Source organism: Mandrillus leucophaeus, unplaced genomic scaffold, assembly GCF_000951045.1.
Source record: "Mandrillus leucophaeus isolate KB7577 unplaced genomic scaffold, Mleu.le_1.0 Scaffold65, whole genome shotgun sequence".
Lineage (NCBI taxonomy): Eukaryota > Metazoa > Chordata > Mammalia > Primates > Cercopithecidae > Mandrillus > Mandrillus leucophaeus.
In genome coordinates this window covers 4169755-4181668 of record NW_012107030.1, presented here as the reverse complement: position 1 = coordinate 4181668, position 11914 = coordinate 4169755, and the positions used below count along the sequence as shown (strand labels likewise).

At 42.7% G+C, this 11914-nt stretch overlaps 1 protein-coding gene across 1 annotated transcript in view; it reads right to left on the bottom strand.

The window, feature by feature from the left end:
- The window catches only part of CACUL1 (CDK2-associated, cullin domain 1), a 70653-nt gene extending 58965 nt beyond the window's left edge, over positions 1–11688 (bottom strand). The window contains exon 1 of the mRNA XM_012001105.1: positions 10840–11688. Coding sequence (XP_011856495.1) covers positions 10840–11206 — 367 coding nt within the window. The 5' untranslated portion in view covers positions 11207–11688. The remainder of the gene's footprint in view (positions 1–10839) is intronic.
- Positions 11689–11914: the final 226 nt, after the last annotated feature.

Genomic DNA, 11914 nt, shown 5'->3' with positions numbered 1-11914 from the left:
CTCATACTCTGTATTCCAAAAATAATTTCAATTCTGGGTCTTTGGCACAGGCTGCCCCTCTGCAAGGAAGTCTCTTCCAGTCCAGCTTCCCCATCAGATGTGTATAAGAGACAGCCACTGCACTCCATCTCTACCAAAAATACAAAAAATTAGCTGGGTGTAGTGGCAGGTGCCTGTAGTCCCAGCTACTCAGGAGGCAAGGCAGGAGAATCACTTGAACCTGGGAGGCGGAGGTTGCAGTGATCTGAGATCACACCACTGCACTCCAGCCTGGGTGACAGAGCAAGACTCCATCTTAAAAAAAAAAAAAGGAGTAAGTTCAACAATAATTATGCCAATACAAATAAGGCAACTAACAACATTCTATGTAAAATAAAATGTAAACTGAGTACACTTTAGGCCCTTCAGTAAATATTTACATAGCTATAATGTAAATATGGCTTACTGATTAAACCACAAATTGTGGCCGGGTGCAATGGCTCACATCTGTAATTCCAGCACTTTGGGAAGCCAATGCAGGCAGATGGCTTGAGACCAGGAGTTCAAGACCAGCCTGGCTAACATGGCAAAACTCCATCTCTACTAAAAATGCAAAAACTAGCCGGGCATGGTGGCACATGATTGTAATCCCAGCTACTCAGGAAGCTGAGGCACCAGATTTTCTTGAACCCAGGTGGCAGAGGCTACAGTGAGCCGAGATCACACCACTGCACTCCATCTCTACCAAAAATACAAAAAATTAGCTGGGTGTAGTGGCAGGTGCCTGTAGTCCCAGCTACTCAGGAGGCTGAGGCAGGAGAATGGGGTGAACCTGGGAGGCAGAGCTTGCAATAAGACAAGATCACGCCACTGCACTCCAGCCTGGATGACAGTGCAAGACTCCATCCCAAAAAAAAACAAAACAAAACAAAAAACAAAACAAAACAAAACTGTGATAGTAAAAGAACTAGAAAGGTAAGGTATGTTAGAGGTATAAAAGAATTAAATCCTGGAAGTCAATAGACAATATAAGAATGATAAATTAAGCAGTAACAATATTACCACATTGAAATGTGTGGCTAATACCAGAAGAAACAGCTAAATGAATCGTAATTAAATGACTGACTTTGAGTAACAGGTCTAGGAATGGGAAGGGGTAGGGAAAGGAACCACTGATTTTCATTATGTGTCTTTTTGCATAATTTGAGTTTTAAAATTATAAACCTGTATTATTTTAATAAGAGCAAAGTACTGTTTTTGTTTTTCAAGTACAAAGAGTCTGGTGAATCTCAAATCCTCAGAAATGGAAAAGCAAAATCTATTGAAATTAAATTTTTGTTTCAGGATAAATTCTGTTTCATAGTATCTCCAATATTCTAAGGCAAAAGAAATGAGAAAACTCAGAATTTACCAACTGCCTCTGGACTTCTCTACCTGACTGTTCCATAGACACCTTAAAAGAGACAGACAGACAGACACACACACACACACACACACACACACACACACACACTCACTTCACACCTTTACTCCTTCACATCTGGGTCAAAGGCACTGACAGCTACCCGTCATCCAAACCAGCGATCTTTAATCTTCATCTTCCTTCCCTCACCCCCCAAATTTTGTAGATTCTAGTCCCTAAATATCTCCAAATTGAAACCTAAACCTCCTGTCTTGTAAAATTTTATTCGTTCAAGTCTTCATCTTTGTCTAGACTACAGAAATTCTAACACCCCTAACTAGCCTCTAGGCCTTCATTCTCTCTCCGCTCTAAATTAACACACTAAAGCAAATTTCTCCCTTGAAACCTCCCATTACTACAGAAGAAAATCCTTCCTCTAACACGGTCCTTCACTATCTAGCCTTTTCTATCTATCCATGTTTAATTTGTGCCACTCTCTCCTCATACTCTGTATTCCAAAAATAATTTCAATTCTGGGTCTTTGGCACAGGCTGCCCCTCTGCAAGGAAGTCTCTTCCAGTCCAGCTTCCCCATCCCTACCCCCATCCTTCTGGCCAACTTCTATTCATTTTTATAAAGACTCTCTTTCCTGAATGCTACCAAATACATAACTCTTTTATAGCATTTAATCATAATGTATCATAATTATCTTTCTGTCATCTCCCACATTAAACTGTGTCTCTTCATTACCAGAGGCTAAAATATTACTTTGGCATACAATAAATACTTAATAAAATGCCATTCAGATGATGAATCAGCATACCTGCAACTACATATTACAGATCTATTCAACTTTATCTATAGAGGTTAATAACCAAATGTCCACAGAAGCAGGAAGAAAAATGAAAGGCCAGTTTGCCCTGTCAAGACATACCATAAAAGGGTATCAACAATCAACTTTTACATAGTGCTTAACAGTTTACAATGTGAATATATATGGTCTACGGTTTACAGAGTTTACAGTAAATAAACAGTATTCAATTTCTTTAGAGATTTGGGACTGGGCCTTAAGTAAACATTAAAATGGCTTTCTCCTACAGTTTTATCAACGTCATTTTATATGATGCAGGTCAAAAAATAGCAAGACAAGATCTCCAATAAGATCCTGAAGTTTGGCCGGGAACAGTGGTTCACTCCTGTAATCCCAGCACAAACGGGGCCAGTTTGGTGGAGTACGATCAATCTGAAAACCCTGACCTCATGAAACCCTGCTTACACACCCCTCCTTCCCAACATGAGACTAACTTTACTCGATTGAAGACCTTGCCATATTATTACCTGAAACCTCACAAAAAAGATTCTCTCTCTAAGCAGAACTCACTGTCTCTAGATCTCTAACTAGAATCAGATTTCCCAAGGGAATAAGTACCAACCCTCAATAAATAGGAGACAGCTTACATTCCAAAAGAACTATAAGACAGCAGAAATCTGGGAATACATGTGGGAATGGATTCGGAAGGTGCTGAATAATGAAGACAGAACTTTAGATGAGACAAGTCATTAAAAGGAATGCACTTACTAAAGATTCTTTTTTCACTATACTACTTCAAGAAGCTGGGTACAGTTCTAACAGTTTGCTTGGTTAACTGAAACCTGGACTGTGAGCCTGCATTAAAAACACTTGGAACTCTCACTGATTAAGAGCAGGATTAACAGCAGATTAGATACTGAAAAAGAAAACATCAGTTAGCGTGAAGACATAGCATTAAAATTTATCCAAACTAAAGCACAGAGAGTAAAAAAAATAAAAATAAAAATCTTTACGAAAATGAACAGAAAGAACCTCAGTGACACATGGTACAATAATAAGTGATATAACATATGTGTAACTAGTGGCAGGGGGGTTCTGACAAAAAATAATGAATAATTTTCCAAATTTGACAAATTCTAAAACCCCACAAATTCAAAAAATAAACATCAAAAAAGAAATTAAAAAATTGCTGAAAACTTAAGATTAAGTAAAAATTTTTACAGGACCCAGAGAAAAAAGGGACATACATAGAGAGAAACAAAGATAAGACTATACAGACATTTATTAAAGAAACAATAAGGCCGGGTGCAGTGGCTCACCTGAGATCAGGAGTTTGAGACCAGCCTGGCCAACATGGTGAAACCCTGTCTCTACTAAAAATACAAACATTAGCCAGGCATGGTGGCACATGACTGTAATCCCAGCTATTCAGGAAGCTGAGGCACCAGATTTTCTTGAACCCAGGAGGCAGAGGCTACAGTGAGCCAAGATCACACCACTGCACTCCAGCCTGGGAGATAGAGTGAGTCTCCGTCTCAAAATAAAAAAAATTTTTTAAACTGTGATAGTGGCCAGGCACCGTGGCTCACGCCTATAATCCCAGCACTTTGGGAGGCTGAGGCGGGTGGATTACGAGGTCAGGAGATCGAACCATCCTGGCTAACATGGTGAAACCCCATCTCTACTAAACATACAAAAAATTAATTGGGCGTGGTGGCGTGTGCCTGTAGTCCTAGCTACTCAGGAGGCTGAGGAAGGAGAATCGCTTCAGCCCGGGAGGTGGAGGTTGCAGTGAGCTGAGATCGCGCCACTGCACTCCAGCCTGGGCAACGAGAGCTACATTCTGTCTCAAAAAAAAAGAAAAGAAAAGAAAAAAGAAACAATGCAGGTCAGAAGACAATGGAAAGACATCTTGACATCTTTAAAGTGCTTATAGAAGGAAAAAAAAAGGCTGTATAGCTAGAATTCTACATCCAGCAAATATCCTTAGAAAATGAAGATAAAACAAAGATTTCTGCAGACAAAAGCTGAATAAATTGAAGGCCAAGAGAACTACATTATAAGAAATATTAAAGAACTACATTATAAAAAATATTAAAAATATAAAAAAAATGTATAATATTTGCGGTGAGCCGAGATCACACCACTGCACTCCACCCTGGGCAACAAGAGCGAAATTCCGTCTCAAAACAAAAACAAAAACAAAACACACACACAATGATCTGGAATAGGTAAACCCACAGAGACAGAAAGCAAACTGGTGGATGCCAGGGGCAGGGAGAAGTGAGGAAATGGGACTAATTGCTTAACGGGCATGGAATGTTATTTTGGGTTGATGAAAATGTTTTGGAACTAGATAGACAGAGGTAGTTGCACAACACTGGGCATGTACTAAATACCACTGAATTATTCACTTTAAAATAATTGTGTGTTACATAAATTTCATTCCAACTTTTTTTGGGGGGCCAGGATGGGAACAGATTCTCGTCATGCTGCCCAGGTTGGAATGCAATGGTGCGATCTCAGCTCACTGCAACCATCACCTCCTGTGTTCAAGCAATTCTCCTGCCTCAGCCTCCTGAGTAGCTGGGATTATAGGCGCACACCACTACAACCAGCAAATTTTTGTATTTTTAGTACAGACGGGGTTTCACCACGTTGGCCAGGCTGGTCTTGAACTCCTGACCTCGTGATTCACCCACCTCAGCCTCCCACAGTGCTGAGATTACAGGCATGAGCCACCATGCCTGGCTTATTCCAACTTTTAAAAAAAGATAAATGACTGTTTTGAGCAAAATTAATGACAGTGTATTTGGGGAATTATGACATATATTACAGTAAAATGTACAACAATAGCATAAAGGACAAGAGTGGATAAATGGAAGTATACCGCTATTAGGTTTTTATATTATAAGTAGTCTAATACTATTTAAAGGTAGACTGTTATAAGTAAAACTTTCATAATCATAAATCCTAGAGTAACCCCCAAATAGCAAAACAACCATCCTAATAAGCCAAACTGGAGACAAAACTGAATCATAAAAATAACAAAAAAAGAAGACAGGAAACGGGCTGGGCACAGTGGCTCACGCCTGTAATCCTAGCACTTTGGGAGGCCAAAGTGCGCGGATCACCTGAGGTCAGGAATTCAAGACCAGCCTGGCCAACATGGCGAAACCTCATCTCTACTAAAAATACAAAAATTAGCTGGGTGTGTTGGTGCAGGGCTGTAATCCCAGCTACTCGGGAGGCTGAGACAGGAGAATCACTTGAACCAGGGAGGCAGAGGTTGCAGTGAACTGAGATCGTGCCACTGCACTCCAGCCTGGCCACAGAGCGAGACTCCATCTCCAAAAAAAAAAAAAAGACAGGAAAAGAGGAAGATTTTTAAAATAACAGATGGACAAAGAGTAAACAAAAGTGCAAGACAGTATGATTTAAACCCTACCATATTGGTAACTACATTAAACACAATGGTAGCAGAGGTTGTCAGACTGGATTTTAAAAAAGCAAGATCTAACCATATGCTGTCTACAAGAAATGTACTTTACACAAATAAAAGTAAAATGATGGTAAATACACTATGCAAACAACAATCCTTTAAAAAAAACCTAGAATGCCTACAAGTAAAAGTAGTCTTTAGGGTAAGGAATATTAACAAGGATAAAGACAGACATTCCATCATGATAAACAGTCAATTCATCAAGAAGATATTCAACAATCCTAAATATGATGGACTAAGTAAGATTAATGAAACAGAACTGACGCCCATACATACATGATCAGTTATTTCTGACAAAGTTGCCTCAGTAAGAAAAGGATAGTCTTTTCAACAAATAGTACCAACACAATTAGATATCCATATGTAAAAAAGGAGCCTCAATCCTTATCTCACACTATAAAGATATCAACTCGTAATTCAGATCACAGACCTAAACATAAAAGCTAAAACCATAAAACTGCTTGAAAAAATACAGAAAATATCTTGACTTTGGGGCAGACAAATATTTCTTAGGATACAAAAAGCAACAGCCAGAGAAGAAAAAATTGACAGTTTAGACATCATCAAAATTAAAAAACAGCTACTCTTCAGAGGACACCATTAAGGAAAAAAAAAGACAAGCCAGAGAGAGAAAACAGTAATAATACATGCCTCACAAAACTTGTATCCAAAACTTACAGTGAATTCTTTACATACATTAAGACAAACAACAAAAGATGTGAGCCAATACTCACAAACAAAATTATAACGCAAGCAAATGATCACATGAAAAAGCCAACGGCACATGTAAAAGACAAATACAAAGTAAACACACACAGAGATACTACACTTATCCTCTAGAACAGGGGTCCCCAACCCCAGGTCATGGGAACCAGGCCACGCAGCAGGAGGTGAGCTGTGGGCCGGTGAGCATTACCACCTGGGCTCCGCCTCCTGTCAGATCAGTGCAGGAATTAAATTCTCAAAGGAGCGCCAACCCTATAACGCAAGGGATCTAGGCTGCATGCTCCTTATAAGACTCTAAGATATGATGATCCGAGGTGGAACAGTTTCATCCCCAAACCATCCCCCAGTCCACAGAAAAATCGTCTCTTCCACGAAACTGGTCCCTGGTGGGGACCAATGCTCTAGAAAGGCTAAACTTTAAAAGACTGACAATACCAAGAATGCAGAACCTAACCAGCACAAGTGCCAATTAAGTAAGTGGAGCAACTGGAGCTGTCATATACAGCTGATGGGAGTGTAAAATGGTGCTACCACACTAAAGAATTGTTTGGCAGTTTCTCATAAAGTTTATGTTAATAACATATAAGCAAGGAATTCCACTTGTATGAAACCTTTACCCACATCAAACCTTGTACATGGTTGTTTACAGCAGCTGTGTTCATAACAGCCAAAACCAGAGACCACCTAAATGATCAAACTAATGACCAACAAATTAATGATTTTTTGGTAAATCAAAAAAAAAAAAAAAAAAAACCTACTTTGGGATATCCAAAAAAAAAAAATACTACTCCTCAGCCAGAAAAAAGAATAAGTTACTGACATATGTGAGAACATGGAAGAATCTCAAGAACAGAATAAGAAGGAACAAGTCAAGCACAAAACAATACACATGGTATGATTTCATTTATATGAAATCCTACAGTGACACAAAGCAGATCAGTAGGAATGCTTGGGGCTGGGGGAAGCAGGCAGGGTTAACTGACTGCAAAGAGACACAGCGAAGGCGGAGCATGGTAGTTTACAACTGTAATCCCAGCACTCTGGGAGTCCGAGTCCTGTGGATCACTTGAGGCCAGGAGTTCCAGACTAGCCTGGTCAACATGGTGAAACCCCATCCCTACTAAAAACACAAAAATTAGCTAGGCGTGGTGCTGTGTGCCTGTAATCCCAGCTGCTCGGGAGGCTGAGGTGGGAGAATCACTTGAACTCGGGAGCCGGAGATTGCAGTGAGCCAAGACTGTGCCACAGCACTCCAGCCTGGGCGACAGAGTGATATGCTGTCTCAAAAGAAAAAAAAAAGAGAGAGAGAGAGAGATATAGGGAAGTATTTCAGGGTGACAGAACTGTTATCTTGGTTGTTGTGGTGGTTACCACTGGACCGTCCTCCGTGGGCCACACGCACTCCCACATGTCTTACTGAGTATGCCAGGAATGCAAGGCCATGACCAATCACTCTTGAACCTGGGCCATTCTGTACCTGGTAACCTTGAAAGACGAGATAACATCTCCCCCTAGACAAAGACCAGATTTGCTACTGCTTTCTATAAAAGCAGTGGATTCCCCAAGTTTGATGTTCTTTAGCTGCAACACAAAACCACTGAGAGAGCATCCATCTTGGCCATAGGATGTCACTTTCTTGGGACTTGGGGCAAGGGAGAACCTATGCAAATATAGCAATTCTCATGCTGTGTGCTACGGTAAGAAAAATAAATTCCTTCATCTCTCACCCAGGAGTCCCCCAGCTTATGTCAGCAGCGCCCAGTAATACAAGTAGAGAATTCTAAATCCAAAAATCCAAAATCTGAAACTTTTTGAGCACCAATATGACGCTTAAAGAAAATGTCCATTGGAAAATTTTGGATTTTGAATTTGGGATGCTCAATCATTTAGTATAATGCAAATATTCCAAAATCCAAAAAAAATCTGAAATCCCAAACACTTGTGGTCCCAAGCATTTCGGATGAGGGATAGTCAACCTTTAATTGTAATAGGCTACCTTTTAGCTATTAGTAGGGTAAAATCAAACTCCACGCCAGACGGTAACATGGGTTAAAATGCATCAGACTGCACACCTAAAATGGGTACACTCTATTGAACGGAAGAGAAGGAGAAGAGGTGTGGAGGAAGAAAATGGACACAAAGGAAAGAGAGGAAAAGGAAGAAGAGTCAGGAAGAGGTGGTCAGAATAGAAATGCCTTAGTAGGTGGAGAAATGAGTCCAGACATATGAAGAAAGGAATATGAATTTGTCATGTTCTAACCCACTCTTACTCCCTAAACTGTGCTCTGAGAAGGTCCTTCACCAACTGAGAAATATATAAATAATTAAATATAATTACTGAAAAAAATGCTGTGGTGGTTGTCCCTTGTAATTCTGGGTTAAAGATGGGCAATACTGCCATTAAAAGGGGTTCCCTGATTTCAGTGGAATAGTTGTACTTCCAGAGCGACAAAGTAGACGTTAAACCATGCTTACATCTCTAGGATTAACTCTATGGATCACGACTGTTAACACACTGTTGGATTTGATGAGCTACTATTTTTTTACAGTATTTTCACTTCTATCTAAGTAAAAGAGACCTATAATTTTCTCTTCTTACATGTCCTTATCTGTTTTAGAATCAAGACTTCACAAGCCTCATAAAATGAACTTGCTGTTTTTTCTCACCATTTTCCAGGACAACTTGCAAAAAGAATTAAGTGTTAAAGTCTGATGGAACTCATCAGAGTATCTGGATCCAGAGCTTCTAAAAAGGGAGATCTTTACCATTTCAGTTTATTAGTTCAAGATATTTCTTCCGATACCAATTTTCACATTTAATAGTTTTCTAAGAATTCTATTTGTCATTTAGGCTTTCAAATTTACCAGCCTAAGTTCATAACGTTCTTTTTTTATCTGATATTTGTAGTTATTTTCCATTTTTCATTTATTGGCATCTTTTTTTCTTGTCGATTTTATCAGAGGTCTGCCTAGCTTACTAAACTTCTCACAAAAATAATCTTTTGGTGTGACAAATCCTTTTGTTCTCAATTATACTGATTTCTATTCCTAACTTTATGCTTTTGTTTTTTTTTTTTTTTTGAACTCTTCAAATGAACTTTACTAAAGCAAGCTTCCTTCATGACTCAGGTGAAGTCATTCTGCCACTCTACAGAAGGTCTGGTTCCACAACACAGCCTTCAACACACAAACTATACAATACAAACATGATTATCATGAATAAGAAGACAAAGCGTATATAAATTTTACCAAACCTACATATCAATGTCTTTGACTAAGGCAGTATCTTGAGGCAAATAAAATTACACGCTGTTCCCACACACAGTGTGTAAGATTCCGACTATCTGCATCAAGGCAAATATTTTCTCTGCACAGCTAACTGGACAAGTACAGCTTGATAAAATTAGTGGCTAGAAATGAACTCTCCAGTTGCTTACCAGATGCCATTCAAAACTTGCAGTTAATAATAGGAGAGAAAAACCTGGCTGTGATGGTCACATCTCATTTTCAACATCCTATCACCACCACCACCACCACCACACATACACACACACACACACACACACCCCCAAAGTAAAAGCACATTCTTTTCCTAGCTATGGAAGCATACATACAACCTGGTCAGAGGCAGTTTCGGATTACAAAACAGATTTTGGTCTTAAATCTTTCTGCTTGCAATTGAGCGTTAAGACAGATCACTAACATAAAGTTCAACATGCAACCTAATCTTGGGTTTGGACACAAGACATAACTCATTCTGAAAGGCTTATTCTTATGAGTGTAAGCTCTGAAGAGTGATTTTATGCATTATTAGCTTCAAAACAATGTCGGAGCTGCCACCGCGTAGGAAAGTAACTCACACATTACCCTAGCAGGATGCAAAGGTGTAACACTGAAGAGGAGGAACGAGGTGTAGATATAGGTCAACTTTCAAAGTCCTGACTTGTTTAACACGGCCTAGCCAAAAGCACAAGAACACAAGTTGCCAGGTTTCTTTTTTCTCTCTGGCTGCAAAAGACTGAAGGCCTTTCCCTAAGGAGACTCAGGCAGCCTTATTTTCCCCTCACTTTGAGGGTGAAACTTCAAGAGAAGACGGGTGCGAAAAGCGGTTCCCAATGTTGAGAGACTGCCAGTTATGATAGGGCTCGCGTTGGTAGAACTTGGGGCTCCGTGTGTACCAGGCTGCCTCTCTAGACCAGGTAATACAAGAAGCCAGGGCCGCTCAGGCGCTGGCCGCAGACACCAAATGAGGGGGAGGGGACGATGAGGGGGAGGGAGGCACGGAGGCGAAGGGGGACGGGAGAAGAGGAAAGACCGAGGCCTGAAACAAAGGAAGCGGGGCTTTCTCCAAGAGGGGGTGGATACGGCGTCCGAGTGAGGCGGAGAAAAGCCAAGGCTGCTGGGAAAGGCTGGACTCACAGAACTTGGAGGTGGAGGTGTTGATGTTGATGGTGGAGCTGGCGGTGGGGGCGGGGGCCGCCTTGGCCACGGCGGCGGCCGCGTCGCAGCTCTTCAACATCATGATCACCCCATTAGCCTCAGGCGGTGGCGGCGGTCCCATCGGGAGCCCCTCCTTGGGGCCTTTCCTGTCCACGGAGACCGCGGGCACCGCCAGCAGCTGCCCCCCTGGAGGCTCTCGGGCAGGGGCCGGGATCGAAGAGGGGGGCGGTGGGGGTGGCAGGGGCTGCCGGAAGCCGTCCACCGCAGCCTCCCAGTTGTTGTGGTTCTGGTCGTCCATCATCGCCTCGTAGCTGCCCCCCTCCTCCTCTTCCATGCTTTCCTCCATCCTGCTGGCCCCCGGCACCCGCCCGCCTCACAGGCACCTGCCGCCCGTCTCAACCCCGGGCCAGCGGGCACCGCTGCCTCCCCAAGCTCACATCGCCGGGGGCAGGAATGGGCGCAGCGGAGAGGGCTGCGGTGCGCAGGGTCTCTTGCTCTCCACGGGGCCGACTAGCTTGAAGACGCGGCTGACGGCGGTGGGCGCTCCGGGACTCTAGGCTGGGAGAGGCAGCCGTAAAGCAGCGGCGCTCCTCACGACATTTTACAGCGGCTTCCAACAGGCAGTTGGAAAGGGCAGCTGGGGGCGCGGCCAGGAGGGCACGTGGTGCGAGGGACTGGCCGCAAGAAAGCAGAGCCAAAAGGGGCGGGAGCTGTGAGTCACTCCCACGCAACAGGGCAGAGGTTCGCCCCGCCTCGGCTGGCAGGGAACTGACAAGGGAGGCGCGACGGGTCCTGACGGGTGTTCGCCGGCCCCGCCCCCGGCCAGGCCTCACGTGACAAAGGTGTTTGTCTTGCGCACGCGCGGTCGCAATCTGGTTACCATGACTACGAGGAGCCGGCCGGCTCCTGAGGACGCGCGGAGCGATCTTGGCAGTAGCTGTGGGCTGGCCAGACTTACCGGAGGTGTTTTTCTTGCGTCCTCCAAATCTACCGGGCCTTCGCACCTCTGAGTGTCTGAGAGCCCCGGCTTTTGCTTGGGACGGAGATACGGGGC